This window comes from Myxocyprinus asiaticus, chromosome 8 (genome assembly GCF_019703515.2).
Source record: "Myxocyprinus asiaticus isolate MX2 ecotype Aquarium Trade chromosome 8, UBuf_Myxa_2, whole genome shotgun sequence".
NCBI classification, from domain to species: domain Eukaryota; kingdom Metazoa; phylum Chordata; class Actinopteri; order Cypriniformes; family Catostomidae; genus Myxocyprinus; species Myxocyprinus asiaticus.
Window position 1 is genome coordinate 27714204 of NC_059351.1, and position 16293 is coordinate 27730496.

At 38.7% G+C, this 16293-nt stretch overlaps 1 protein-coding gene across 5 annotated transcripts in view; it reads left to right on the forward strand.

The window, feature by feature from the left end:
- Window positions 1–1605: 1605 nt before the first annotated feature.
- LOC127444902 (zinc finger CCCH domain-containing protein 13-like) overlaps window positions 1606–16293 on the forward strand; it is a 94424-nt gene continuing 79736 nt past the window's right edge. For 4 of the 5 annotated variants that reach the window (XM_051704532.1, XM_051704533.1, XM_051704534.1 and 1 more), the window contains exons 1-2: window positions 1606–1751; window positions 2435–2575. In XM_051704532.1, the coding sequence (XP_051560492.1) occupies window positions 2444–2575 (132 nt within the window). In that variant the 5' untranslated portion in view covers window positions 1606–1751; window positions 2435–2443. Of the gene's footprint in view, window positions 1752–2434; window positions 2576–16293 lie in introns of those variants that run through there. The other variant, XM_051704536.1, reaches the window with a different exon arrangement.

Consider the following 16293-nt stretch of genomic DNA (forward strand, 5'->3'; position numbering starts at 1 on the left):
TGCATTGTATTAATTATTAATTGATATTACTGCATAAATAAACTTTGTTTATATTACAAAGAGAAGTGTTTTGGTTTGTTTTGCATACGCCTGTGTCATGCTGACGGGATGTCAGTGCTCGGATTCAAACCTTCATTCATTGTTTTTTTTTTCCCGAAAATCGATATTCTTCGGATGTCGATTTTCCTAAGAAAACAATCTAATATTGAGACTGTTTTACTATCTGGTTATTAGTCCCTGATTCCAGGGTGGTGCCCCGTCAATGTTAATCCTTATTAATATTCTATTGATTTTTGATAATTGATAATTATCTTTGATGTTTGTTGAATTTGAATGATCAATAAGCTAGTGTTAATTTTAATTAATGTTTCATCGATGTTAACAGTTAACGATTATCTTTGATAATTGTTGATTTTAAAGGATTAAAAAAGCTAACATTGATTCTCATCAATGTTCTATTGATTATAATAATTAGTAATTATCTTTGATAATTATTAATTATTGCTAATAACCAAACTTGCTCCTAAACATAGCACACTACATTTACTGGAGCCCCATATGAGGTTTTAATGCGTTAGATCCAATTAATTAATTTAAATATTAATTAATAACTACAGAAATAATTATTCATTATTTCTGATAGTAACACTGATCTAAACAACCAGTAAAGCCCTATATAATATAATAGGAGAACCTCAGATAATTTGTCAGTATACACAGTAGAGATGATGGCAATTGCAACAGCATTACAGTGGATAGAAGAGACACAAATCAAAAAGGTTGTTCTTTGTACAGATCCATATTCGGCATTAAAATCACTGCAATCATTCATATCTCACAGTAGACAGGATATAGTCAATGAGATATATGAAAATCTGTATAGATTTAAGAATATGAACATCATGATACTATTTATGTGGATACTAGCTCATAGGGGGATAAAGGGCAATGAAGTGGTTGATGGGTTAGCAGAACAGGCTTTGGAAAATGAGGAGATCATGAATATCTCACTTAGTAAATATGAAGCAAAAGCAATAATTAAAGCATATACTACTAAGGAGTGGCAACAAAAATGGGATACAGGAAACACAGGACGTCAACTTTATGAAATACAATGAGAAGTAGGAATAGCGAGGATAGCTAAAAGAAGCACCAAAGAGGAAAATATTTTAACAAGATTAAGGGTTGGGCATACCATGCTGAATAAAACTTTAAAATGAATAAATAAACATCCAACAGGATTGTGTGAGCAATGTGGAATAGAGGAATCAGTAGAGCATGTTATTTGTGTCTGTCAAAAGTATTCTAATGAACGAGAAACAATGAAGAGGGAACTTAGAAAGGTGGGAGTGGAAGAACTAAAGCTTAAAAATTTACTTATTTATGGATTAGAGAGTGTATTTCATTATCTTAAGAGAACAGAGCTGATTAAGAGAATTTCGTTTTAAAACAATGTTATTTATTTTTTCTCTACAAAATGGGTAAATTCTGATCCAACACAGTAGTTGGCGATAATGCACCTTAACGTTGGTACCACCCGCCATAAAGCTGAAGAAGAAGTAGCGCTTTGTTTGAGTTCGCCAGTTTCCCATAATCCTTCTTTGTCAGCACTCTGCAGGAAGTAGTGGAGTTTGCTGCCCAGCATCATGAAGGCGGCTGAAGGGAACCTCGTTTGGAAGATCATTGCTTGTGATTAGGAAGTCATTCCCAACAGTGTGCGAAACTGGACGCGACGCATAATTCATATTCGGGTAAAGCGCTTGGTGGTTTGTTTAAGGGGGCTAATAATCAGCAGTAGTGCGGCGGGTTTGTTAGCGAGGTTTGCGTTATCTTTGTTGGCCGCACAGCACATAAACAGCTTTTACCACGGAAGCCTGCAAATGAATGACAGCTTAAAAAAACATTGAATTAATAGAAAGGACTTGCTATATAAATTACTAATAGTGCTCAAGCGATCCTATATTATTGCTTAAGCACGTTATAGAGATCTGCAAACAGGCGCATTTGCACAGATGTGAGTTGCGTAGTGCGCAGTGTTTACAAACTTATTTAACGTCTCAATTACTCATAATAAACGGCACTTAGTTTTAAGTTGAGTTTGTAGTTAGACATGCATGTGACCAAAATAACGCAAAACCATTTAGCTTCATACATAACCCTGCCGAAAAAAAACAAAAAAAAAAAAACTGCTAAAATCAACATGGCTGGTCTTAGCTGGTCGCCCAGGCTAGTCAGTTCGCTTGTTTTAGTGGTATTTGGGCTCTTTTAGCTGGTCAGGCAGGGGGACCAGCTTGGCCTGGCTGGAAAACCAGATTAGACTGGTTTTAGCTGTTTATTTAGGCTGGGAATGATGTTGCTTTTGATTTGCTTTAACTCATGGTTACACTTGCATTTATGGTGTAGTGACAATGAACTGATTTTATTTTAAATTCAGCCCAACAGAATGTCCAAAATCAGGCGGAAGGTTACAGTGGAGAATTCAAAGACCATATCAGACAGCAGCACGACCATCCCCTCCCGCAGGCCCAGCGTGTTTGAGAGACTTGGGCCCAGCACGGCCAGTAATGCAGCAGAGGTAAAGATACAGGGCCAGAGATCTTCCATACTGAGATAACAACCTCCTTGTTTTTATCATAGGAGAGAGCTAATGGTCAACATGCATGTAACGACAGTAAGTTATCGTTTGCGGATACCATAAAAATAAATGGGTAGAGCCGTAAAGTGACACCTACCTGTAGCAAAATTGTCTGTCTTCTCTTATAAAACAGCCTTTTTATTGTAGTAAGCGCCACTCATAGTTAATTCCAAAAGGATTATTTTTTGTGTAAAAACATGTTGAAGATTAATGGACAGGTGGTCAATTCATTAAGTAATGAGCTATTCCTCTCAAAAGCAGTTTATCAGAATCTTATGAGAATCAGAATGAGCTTTATTGCCAAGTATGCTTACACATACAAGGAATTTGTCTTGGTGACAGGAGCTTCCAGTACACAACAATACAAAACAGCTCTCTTAAAAGTCTTTTAAAAAAAATAATTAAAAATTGAATAAAAAATAGATAAATACTGAAAAGAAAAAAGTGTATATATAGATTACTATTATTATATATTATTCAGCACACTCAAGCATCTCCTCAGACATCCATTCAGAATGGCTTCTTGTCTCCTCGCCAGTCTTCTGCCATAGAATCATGTCTATGGGACCGCCGCGTTATGCTGTTTTATGCTAAGCTTATATATATATAAGTGTGTGTATATGTGTATATATGTGTGTGTGTGTGTGTGTGTGTATGTGTATATATATATATATATATATATATATATATATATATATATATATATATATATATATATATATATATATATATATATATATATATATATATATATATATATATATATATATATATATATATATATACATATGTATGTGTGTACACGTATGTGTGTGTATATATGTGTATGTATGTATATGTGTATATACACTATATTGCCAAAAGTATTCGCTCATCTGCCTTTAGACGCATATGAACTTAAGTGACATCCCATTCTTAATCCATAGGGTTTAATACGACGTCGGCCCACCCTTTGCAGCTATAACAGCTTCAACTCTTCTGGGAAGGCTTTCCAAAAGGTTTAGGAGTGTGTTTATGGGAATTTTTGACCATTCTTCCAGAAGCGCATTTGTGAGGTCAGACACTGATGTTGGACGAGAAGGCCTGGCTTGCAGTCTTCGCTCTAATTCATCCCAAAGGTGCTCTATCGGGTTGAGGTCAGGACTCTGTGCAGGCCAGTCAAGGTCTTCCACACCAAACTCGCTCATCCATGTCTTTATGGACCTTGCTTTGTGCACTGGTGCGCAGTAATGTTGGAACAGGAAGGGGCCATCCCCAAACTGTTCCCACAAAGTTGGAAGCAAGGAATTGTCCAAAATCTCTTGGTATGCTGAAGCATTCAGAGTTCCTTTCACTGGAACTAAGGGGCCAAGCCCAGCTCCTGAAAAACAACCCCACACCATAATCCCCCCTCCACCAAACTTCACAGTTGGCACAATGCAGTCAGACAAGTACCGTTCTCCTGGCAACCGCCATACCTAGACTCATCCATCAGATTGCCAGATGGAGAAGCGTGATTCGTCACTCCAGAGAACGCGTCTCCACTGCTCTAGAGTCCAGTGGCGGCGTGCTTTACACCACTGCATCCGACGCTTTGCATTGCACTTGGTGATGTATGGCTTGGATGCAGCTGCTCGACCATGGAAACCCATTCCATGAAGCTCTCTACGCACTGTTCTTGAGCTAATCTGAAGGCCACATGAACTTTGGAGGTCTGTAGCGATCGACTCTGCAGAAAGTTGGCGACCTCTGCGCACTATGCGCCTCAGCATCCGCTCTGTCATTTTACGTGGCCTACCACTTCGTGGCTGAGTTGCTGTCATTCCCAATCGCTTCCACTTTGTTATTATACCACTGACAGTTGACTGTGGAATATTTAGTAGCGAGGAAATTTCTCGACTGGACTTGTTGCACAGGTGGCATCCTATCACAGTACCACGCTGGAATTCACTGAGCTCCTGAGAGCGGCCCATTCTTTCACAAATGTTTGTAGAAGCAGTCTGCATGCCTAGGTGCTTCATTTTATACACCTGTGGCCATGGAAGTGATTGGAACACCTGAATTCAATTATTTGGATGGGCGAGCGAATACTTTTGGCAATATAGTGTGTGTGTAATATATATATATATATATATATATATATATTATATACACACACACACACACATACATATATATGTATGTATATGTATGTATATATGTATATACAGGTGCTGGTCATATAATTAGAATATCATCAAAAAGTTGATTTATTTCACTAATTCCATTCAAAAAGTGAAACTTGTATATTCATTCATTACACACAGACTGATATATTTCAAATGTTTATTTCTTTTAATTTTGATGATTATAACTGACAACTAAGGAAAATCCCAAATTCAGTATCTCAGAAAATTAGAATATTATGAAAAGGTTCAATATTGAAGACACCTGGTGCCACACTCTAATCAGCTAATTAACTCAAAACACCTGCAAAGGCCTTTAAATGGTCTCTCAGTCTAGTTCTGTACGCTACACAATCATGGGGAAGACTGCTGACTTGACAGTTGTCCAAAAGACGACCATTGACACCTTGCACAAGGAGGGCAAGACACAAAAGGTCATTGCAAAAGAGGCTGGCTGTTCACAGAGCTCTGTGTCCAAGCACATTAATAGAGAGGCGAAGGGAAGGAAAAGATGTGGTAGAAAAAAGTGTACAAGCAATAGGGATAACCGCACCCTGGAGAGGATTGTGAAACAAAACCCATTCAAAAATGTGGGGGAGATTCACAAAGAGTGGACTGCAGCTGGAGTCAGTGCTTCAAGAACCACTACGCACAGACGTACGCAAGACATGGGTTTCAGCTGTCGCATTCCTTGTGTCAAGCCACTCTTGAACAACAGACAGCGTCTGAAGCGTCTCGCCTGGGCTAAAGACAAAAAGGACTGGACTGCTGCTGAGTGGTCCAAAGTTATGTTCTCTGATGAAAGTAAATTTTGCATTTCCTTTGGAAATCAGGGTCCCAGAGTCTGGAGGAAGAGAGGAGAGGCACACAATCCACGTTGCTTGAGGTCCAGTGTAAAGTTTCCACAGTCAGTGATGGTTTGGGGTGCCATGTCATCTGCTGGTGTTGGTCCACAGTGTTTTCTGAGGTCCAAGGTCAACGCAGCCGTATACCAGGAAGTTTTAGAGCACTCCATGCTTCCTGCTGCTGACCAACTTTATGGAGATGCAGATTTCATTTTCCAACAGGACTTGGCACCTGCACACAGTGCCAAAGCAACCAGTATCTGGTTTAAGCACCATGGTATCCCTGTTCTTAATTGGCCAGCAAACTCGCCTGACCTTAACCCCATAGAAAATCTATGGGGTATTGTGAAGAGGAAGATGCGATATGCCAGACCCAACAATGCAGAAGAGCTGAAGGCCACTATCAGAGCAACCTGGGCTCTCATAACACCTGAGCAGTGCCACAGACTGATCGACTCCATGCCACGCCGCATTGCTGCAGTAATTCAGGCAAAAGGAGCCCCAACTAAGTATTGAGTGCTGTACATGCTCATACTTTTCATGTTCATACTTTTCAGTTGGCCAAGATTTCTAAAAATCCTTTCTTTGTATTGGTCTTAAGTAATATTCTAATTTTCTGAGATACTGAATTTGGGATTTTCCTTAGTTGTCAGTTATAATCATCAAAATTAAAAGAAATAAACATTTGAAATATATCAGTCTGTGTGTAATGAATGAATATACAAGTTTCACTTTTTGAATGGAATTAGTGAAATAAATCAACTTTTTGATGATATTCTAATTATATGACCAGCATCTGTATATGTATATATATGTGTATATATATATATATATATATATATATATATATATGTATGTGTATGTATGTATGTATGTATATGTGTATGTATGTATGTATGTATATATATGTGTATATATGTATGTATGTGTGTATATATATATGTGTATGTATATGTGTGTGTGTGTGTGTGTGTATATATATATATATAATGTAATTGATCCTAGTCGTAATCAAAGCGTGGATCGCCTTTTCCAGGTTTTTAAATGAAAGAAAGGGTTTTATTTTGGCCAGTGATCTAAGATGGAAAAAGCTAGACTTAACAACATGATGTTCAGCTTAAGTCCAGGAACACACAATTTTTTTACACAGGGTTTAGTGTATGAAGCTAGAGAACTGAGGTTTGACTTGGCAGTTTTTTTAGATTCTCCCAGCCCAAAAACTATAACCTCAGTTTTGCTTTCATTCAAGTTTAAGACATTTAGGGACATCCAGGCCTTCAGGTCTGCAAGACAGGCCAGGAGAGGATCCAGACAACTTATAGAATGCTTCAAAGGCAAATATATTTGGGTGTCATCAGCATAACAATGATATGAAATATGTTTCTTAAAAATTGACCCCAGTGGCAACATGTACAGGGAGAACAGAATTGGACCAAGAATTGATCCTTGAGGAATACCACACATCAGTGGAGCTAAGCTTGAGGAGAATTCTCCAATCTAATCTATTTAAAATATGACTTGAACCAGAACGTTTTATACCAACACACTTCTGTAGTCGGGCAATAAGAATGTTATGGTCAACTGTGTCGAAAGCAGCGCTCAGAACAAGAACTATGGGGCAACCAGTGTCGGTAGTTATAAACACATCGTTTAGGACTTTTACCAACGCTGTCTCTGTAGAATATTTTCTAAAGCCAGATTGCAATACTTCAAATATCTTGTTTCCTTCCACGAAGCTCTGCAGTAGTTGTAGCACTACTTTCTCTAAAAAAAAAAAAAAAAATGTATATAAAAGGGAGTTTTGACACAGGCCTAAAATTTGATAGCACAGTCGGATCCAAATTTGGCTTTTTAATAAGGGGTTGAACTAGTGCATGTTTCATGTCGGGTACAGTTCCAGTTTCGAGACCTTTGTTAACAATATTTAGCACGCTAGGTGTGATCACATCGAACACCTGTTTTAAGAAATATGGAGGGATCGCATCCAGAGACGAGCCATTTGGCTTACTAACAATGTCTTGTAGAGTAGGAAAAGAAATCATTTCAAATTCGTTAAAAACCACAGCACTAATAGAGAGGATAGAAGGACCATAGGTAGCAGGTATGATATTAAGTCTGATGTCCCTTGTCCACAAAAAAATTAAGAAAACTTTCACACATATATGATGATTCAACCATAATAGCATTTACAGAGGGGTTCACAACAGCGTTTATGATACTAAAGAGAGTTCTTGAGTTTTTACAGTTCCTTTCAATGAGTTCAGTGATTTTGTAAATTTTTGACTTCGCCGATCTCACTGCTCTCTGATATTCAGATAGAGTGTCCTTTAGGATCTCATAGGAATCCTGGAGTTTGTCTTTCTTCCATTGTCTCTCTGCCCTGCTGCAGACTTGTCTAAGGCCTCTGGTAGTGTCACTTGGCCAGGGTTCAGTCTTAGGTTTATGGTGTTTTGCCTTTAGCGGAGCAATTTCACCTAAGGTTTTTATGCACTTTGAATTTAGCCAACTCAGGTCATAAGGAGGAAGATCAGCAGTCTGAGAGACCTCCTTAAAAGCTGTAGAGAAATCCTCACTTGTGGAAGGTGTAAGAATACGGGACCATCGATTAATTTTCTTTGGTTTGAGAGTCTGGCACAACCATGGAATGGTAAAAAGAATGGGTTTATGGTAAGAGATTGCATGCTTGCACACTTCAGTGTCATCAATGGATAATCCATAAGTTAAAACCAGGTCAAGTGTATGGCCCTATGCTTGTGTGGGGCCATTTACCAGCTGTGCCATATCAAAAGAGTCTATGAGGCTAATAAATTTGTTGACCATTGAATTTAACAGACAGCAAACATGAATGTTAAACTCTCCCATAATAAGCAGTCTATCATACTTTGGAGTGATACACCCCCCAAAAATCCACTTTATGGGGTCTTCATGGGGTTTTGGGGGCCTATATACAACAGCAATAGCCACAGTAGAGTCCAATTCTAGTTCCATCACTCGAAAGTGTTATTTCTGCCAACTAAGGGTCCTACATTTCAAAGTGTCTTTAAAAATTGAGGCTAGTCCTCCTTCCCGACCAGACAAACGAGGAGCGTCAAAAACTTTGCGGGAAAAATCCCGTCGTAAGCCATGTTTCAGTGATGCATAAACAATCCAGATCACGCGTGGTAAAGAAGTCATGTGGAATAAAAGTCTTATTTGCCACTGACCTGGCATTAATCACGGCGAACCTTATCCTCGGCAGCTCCGCAGAGGACCGTGATGCCCGGCGGAGCGAGTGAAGATGTCATCTGTCTATGTCACTACGTCGATAGCGTGGTGAATGATATACCGGGTGTTGCGGAGTTGAAACTGGGAGCACGGGGGGTATTCCACACACATGATAGATCCCATGGACACCACCAAATAAAAGGGGTGCTGTCTAATTTTTGTGCCTGTAAACTCATACCCGAAACACTCTCTCGGTCAACAGAAAAACTTTCAGCTTGGCCTTTTTCCCTCCACGACGACCCTGTCTTCTCCGACGCTTCTTCCCAGGATGGGAGCACAGTTGGCAGTGCAAACATGCAGGTACAGATGCTGGTAGAGGAGGGAAAGTATATTGTGAGCCTTTCTGAGCCTGATTAACTAGTCCTTCAGTTGACAGTCTGATGTTCAAAAGTGACTGTCGATCATACGCCAGAACCGTTGCTGCACATTGAGTTAAAGCAAAAAATAAACACATAAAAATCAACAAACTCAGGAGCACACTAGATTGCTGACGAGCAGCCATGCACAACGGCGCCATCTTGTCCAGAAATAAAAATTTAACATTCATTTATTCATTCATACTGTACGGAGAATGGAGACTTCACCCGCAAGCGGTGAACCAGCCGTGGGAGAGATATGGGCAAGCTGCCATATCTCTTTGCATCGCACGAAAACACTCACTTTCATCTGAACAATTTTCAAAAACGAAATTGCCTGAGAGAGACCTAGCGTTGACTCGATAGTGACTGAGAAGAACCTGGACGTATACTTGTAGAGACTGAACAGAAGTCAGAGAAAATAATAGTTAATAATAAAATTTTAAACTTCTTCAAATTAAACTTAAGCATTTAATATGTTTTATATCTGTATGTATAGCATCTAATAATGCATTGACAATGTACACTTAAGTGTCTCTTGCCAATAAAGTTTGATATTGAATCTGCTCAGTTTTATACTGTTGTTAAAATAAGTCCATTATAAAATGGCAGAAGATTTTGCCCAACTTTAAATTACAGCATGTCTGCTGATTTTATGGCATGTATACATATACTTGTATCAAAGATAAAACCTGTAAAAATGGGTCTAATGAACTCCATCCTCAAAAAAACTGAACATTTAACATGTACATATATAAATAATTAAAATAAATGATGAATAACCAATTTATTGCAAGTCTTTTGAGATAATGTGAATATTTGATTATATTTTTAAATGTTTGTTGTAATGTATCATGTACCAAGGATAATCGTGATTAATCACAGAAAACTGTGTGATTTAATTACTAATATATATATATATATATATATATATATATATATATATATATATATATATATATATATACACATACACACTGGTGGCCAAAAGTTTGGAATAATGTACAGATTTTGCTGTTTTGGAAGGAAATTCATACTTTAATTCATCAAAGTGGCATTCAACTGATCACAAAGTATAGTCAGGACATTACTGATGTAAAAGCACCATCACTATTTGAAAAAAAGTCACTTTTGATCAAATCTAGACAGGCCTTATTTCCAGCAGCCATCACTCCAGCACCTTATCCTTCAACACCTAAATCATGCTAATTTGCTAATTTGGTACTAGAATCACAGCTGAAAGCTATTTGGTTCATTAAATGAATCTTAACATTGTCTTTGTTTTTGAGTTGCCACAGTATGCAATAGACTGGCATGTCTTAAGGTCAATCTTAGGTCAAAAATGGCAAAAAAGAAAACGCTTTCTCTAGAAATTCGTCAGTCAGTCATTGTTTTGAGGAATGAAGACTATACAGTGCTTGAAATTTCCAAAAAAACTGAAGATTTCATACAAAGGTGTACACTACAATCTTCAAAGACAAAGGACAACTGGCTCTAACAAGGACAGAAAGAGATGTGGAAGGCCCAGATACAACTAAACAAAAGGATAAGTACAACAGAGTCTCTAGTTTGAGAAATAGACAACCTCACATGTCCTCAGCTGACAGCTTCATTGAATTCTACCTGCTCAACACCAGTTTCATGTACATCAGTAAAGAGAAGACTCAGGGGTGCAGGCCTTATGGGAAGAATTGCAAAGGAAAAAGCCACTTTTGAAACAGAAAAACAAAAGAAAATGTTAGAGTGGGAAAGAAGCACAGACATTGGACAACAGATAATTGGAAAAGAGTGTTATGGATCTAAACCCCATTGAGCTTTTGTGAGATCAGCTAGACTGTAAGGTGCGTGAGAAGTGCCCAACAAGACAGCCACATCTATGGCAAGTGCTACAGGAAGCGTGGGGTGAAATGTCACTTGAGTATCTGGACAAACTGACAGCTAGAATGCCAAGGCTCTGCAAAGCTGTCATTGCTGCACGTGGAGGATTTTTTGATGAGAACTCTGTTAAGAAGTTCTGAAATGTTTTTTTTTTTTTAAATTGTAATAGTAATTTTTCACGTTATTAATGTCCTGACTATACATTGTGATCAGTTAAATTCCACTTTGGTGAATATAAGTACAAATTTCTTTCCATAAAAACAAAATCTGTACATTATTCCAAACCTTTGGCCGCGTGTGTGTGTATATATAAATATACACACACATATACAATACTGTGCAAAAGTTTTAGGCACTTGTGAAAAAGTTTGCATAGTGAGGATGTCTTCAAAAATAATGCCATATATAGTTTATCAAGTCCAGTAAACATAAAAAAAGCTAAATCAATATTTGTTGTGACAACCTTTGCCTACAAAACGGCACCAATTCTCCTAGGTACACCTGAACATAGTTTTTTTTGGTTGTTGGCATATAGGCTGTTCCAAGCTTTTTGCAGAACCCGCCACAGTTCTTCTATTTAATTGTCTCAATTGCTTCTGTCTCTTCATGTAATCCCAGACTGACTCGATGTTGAGATCCGGGCTCTGTGGGGGCCATACCAGCTGTTTTAGTGCTCCTTGTTCTTCTATTCAGTTCTATTTGCAAAGGGAACATTGAAATCGAAAACTGATATTTCCTACTGATACACTTAAAGCATAATAATAATAAAAAAGTTTAAAGACATGTTTTTGTGAAAAACAATGCGCTTAAGTCTTTTGCACATTTCTGTGTATATATGTATATACAGGTGCATCTCAATAAATTAGAATGTCGTGGAAAAGTTCATTTATTTCAGTAATTCAACTCAAATTGTGAAACTCGTGTATTAAATAAATTCAGTGCACACAGACTGAAGTAGTTTAAGTCTTTGGTTCTTTTAATTGTGATGATTTTGGCTCACATTTAGCAAAAACCCACCAATTCACTATCTCAAAAAATTAGAATACATCATAAGACCAATAAAAAAAACATTTTTAGTGAATTGTTGGCCTTCTGGAAAGTATGTTCATTTACTGTATATGTACTCAATACTTGGTAGGGGCTCCTTTTGCTTTAATTACTGCCTCAATTCGGCGTGGCATGGAGGTGATCAGTTTGTGGCACTGCTGAGGTGGTATGGAAGCCCAGGTTTCTTTGACAGTGGCCTTCAGCTCATCTGCATTTTTTGGTCTCTTGTTTCTCATTTTCCTCTTGACAATACCCCATAGATTCTCTATGGGGTTCAGGTCTGGTGAGTTTGCTGGCCAGTCAAGCACACCAACACCATGGTCATTTAACCAACTTTTGGTGCTTTTGGCAGTGTGGGCAGGTGCCAAATCCTGCTGGAAAATGAAATCAGCATCTTTAAAAAGCTGGTCAGCAGAAGGAAGCATGAAGTGCTCCAAAATTTCCTGGTAAACGGGTGCAGTGACTTTGGTTTTCAAAAAACACAATGGACCAACACCAGCAGATGACATTGCACCCCAAATCATCACAGACTGTGGAAACTTAACACTGGACTTCAAGCAACTTGGGTTATGAGCTTCTCCACCCTTCCTCCAGACTCTAGGACCTTGGTTTCCAAATGAAATACAAAACTTGCTCTCATCTGAAAAGAGGACTTTGGACCACTGGGCAACAGTCCAGTTCTTCTTCTCCTTAGCCCAGGTAAGACGCCTCTGACATTGTCTGTGGTTCAGGAGTGGCTTAACAAGAGGAATATGACAACTGTAGCCAAATTCCTTGACACGTCTGTGTGTGGTGGCTCTTGATGCCTTGACCCCAGCCTCAGTCCATTCCTTGTGAAGTTCACCCAAATTCTTGAATCGATTTTGCTTGACAATCCTCATAAGGCTGCGGTTCTCTCGGTTGGTGTGCATCTTTTTCTTCCACACTTTTCCCTTCCACTCAACTTTCTGTTAACATGCTTGGATACAGCACTCTGTGAACAGCCAGCTTCTTTGGCAATGAATGTTTGTGGCTTACCCTCCTTGTGAAGGGTGTCAATGATTGTCTTCTGGACAACTGTCAGATCAGCAGTCTTCCCCATGATTGTGTAGCCTAGTGAACCAAACTGAGAGACCATTTTGAAGGCTCAGGAAATCTTTGTAGGTGTTTTGAGTTGATTAGCTGATTGGCATGTCACCATATTCTAATTTTTTGAGATAGTGAATTGGTGGGTTTTTGTTAAATGTGAGCCAAAATCATCACAATTAAAAGAACCAAAGACTTAAACTACTTCAGTCTGTGTGCATTGAATTTATTTAATACACGAGTTTCACAATTTGAGTTGAATTACTGAAATAAATGAACTTTTCCACGACATTCTAATTTATTGAGATGCACCTGTATGTGTGTGTGCGTATTTCATCTATTTCATGTTTATTCAATGTTTTTAAGCAAAAACTTTGCATACACACACATATAAAATATTATTATACAGTATTTCATAGTAACAAACATTCTGTGCATTATAGCTCGAGCTGGGTTCTGGATCTGTCCATGTGCACTCAGTGATGGAGCACACGAACGCCGTACTATGCCGTTGGATATGCTGGTCGGTGGAATGCTCCTATACACCCTGGAAAAGTTTTGTCAGATGGTTTTAGCATGTTGTGTACTGCACAACATTGCAATAGCACAGGAAGTTTCTTTACCTTAAAGTGCATAATTAGTGACACAGTACCGGCACCTTATAAGAGTTCAAATCGCTGCCATCACTACGTTTCCATCTATTGATTTTTTTGCGGAAAAAGTTTTAGCGCATCAAAATAAAGCAGATGGAAGCGCAAATTATCACTAAAATTTAACAAATGTCGACATAATATTTTTCCGTTTAAGTCTAGTGCATATACTATGTCTATACTTCAAATGTCGCAAAAAACTGGTTTGGAATTTTTTTTTTTTTTTTTTTGTGTGTGAGAAAATTGCCATTAACGCAAACATTTAGTGTCACGTGTCAGAATTTACCCCAATTGTTAGCCTGTGTTAATCATGACAACAAGGTATACAGTGCATCTGGAAAGTATTCACAGCGCTTCACTTTTTCCACATTTTATGTTACAGCCTTATTCCAAAATGGATTAAATTCATTATTTTCCTCAAAATTCTGCAAACAATACCCCATAATGACAACATGAAAGAAGTTTGTTTGAAATCTTTGCAAATTTATTAAAAATAAAAAACGAAAATAAATCACATGTACATAAGTATTCACAGCCTTTGCCATGACACTCAAAATTGAGCTCAGGTGCATCCTGTTTCCACTGATCATCCTTGAGATGTTTCCACAACTTGATTGGAGTCCACCTGTGGTAAATTCAATTGATTGGACATGATTTGGAAAGGCACACACCTGTCTATATAAGGTCCCACAGTTAACAGTGCATGTCAGAGCACAAACCAAGCCATGAAGTCCAAGGAATTGTCTGTAGACCTCCGAGACAGGATTGTATCGAGGCACAGATCTGGGGAAGGGTACAGAAAAATGTCTGCAGCATTGAAGGTCCCAATGAGCACAGTGGCCTCCATCCGTAAATGGAAGAAGTTTGGAACACACCAGGACTCTTCCTAGAGCTGGCCGCCCGGCCAAACTGAGCGATCGGGGGAGAAGGGCCTTAGTCAGGGAGGTGACCAAGAACCCGATGGTCACTCTGACAGAGCTCCAGCATTTCTCTGTGGAGAGAGGAGAACCTTCCAGAAGAACAACCATCTCTGCAGCACTCCACCGATCAGGCCTGTATGGTAGAGTGGCCAGACGGAAGTCACTCCTCAGTAAAAGGCACATGACAGCCTGTCTGGAGTTTGCCAAAAGGCACCTGAAGGACTCTCAGACCATGAGAAACAAAGATTGAACTCTTTGGCCTGAATGGCAAGCATCATGTCTGGAGGAAACTAGGCACCGCTCATCACCTGGCCAATACCATCCCTACAGCGAAGCATGGTGGTGGCAGCATCATGCTGTGGGGATGTTTTTCAGCGGCAGGAACTGGGAGACTAGTCAGGATCGAGGGAAAGATGAATGCAGCAATGTACAGAGACATCCTTGATGACAGCCTGCTCCAGAGCGCTCTGGACCTCAGACTGGGGCGAAGGTTCATCTTCCAGCAGGACAGTGACCTTAAGCACACAGCCAAGATAACAAAGGAGTGGCTCCAGGACAACTCTGTGAATGTCCTTGAGTGGCCCAGACTTTAACCCGATTGAACATCTCTGGAGAGATCTGAAAATGGCTGTGCACCAACGCTCCCCATCCAACCTGATGGAGCTTGAGAGGTCCTGCAAAGAAGAATGGGAGATACTGCCCAAAAATAGGTGTGCCAAGCTTGTAGCATTATACTCAAAAAGACTTGAGGCTGTAATTGGTGCCAAAGGTGCTTCAACAAAGTATTGAGGAAAGGCTGTGAATACTTATGTACATGTGATTTTTGTTTCTTTTTTTAATTGAATAAATTTGCAAAGATTTCAAACAAACTTCTTTCACGTTGTCATTATGGGGTATTGTTTGTAGAATTTTGAGGAAAATAATGAATTTAATCCATTTTGGAATAAGGCTATATCACAACAAAATATGGAAAAAGTGAAGCGCTGTGAATACTTTCCGGATACACTGTACATCCTTGAAAGGCAATTTATTGTACGTGATTATGGATTGATCTTAACGGCATACCTACATAGATCCGATGCTGCAAACATGACACTTCCAGGAGTGCCAACACAAATATCTCGTATCATGCACAAGTGCACGGAAACCAAATTAATGGCCACTATTTGTGATTAATTTAATCGCGGCATCCTTTTATTTATTAAAGTTGCTTTTACACACCATTCAAAATAATAGACGGCAGTCATGGAATTAGCCCCAAAACAAACAAACAAAAAAAAACAAAAAAAAAAGCATAATTTCTGTGCACAAAGATGTGTTAAATTAAAAATAAATACACAATACTAGGAGAAAATCCGTGTGCTTTTTTGGAACACTAACATATAGGCTAGCCCAGCTCTATCAAATTATTGTTTGGCTTACTTATGAAAAAATGCTGGCAAAATTCCCTGTAATAAATTAAATAAATTACCAAATGAATAAAGCATTA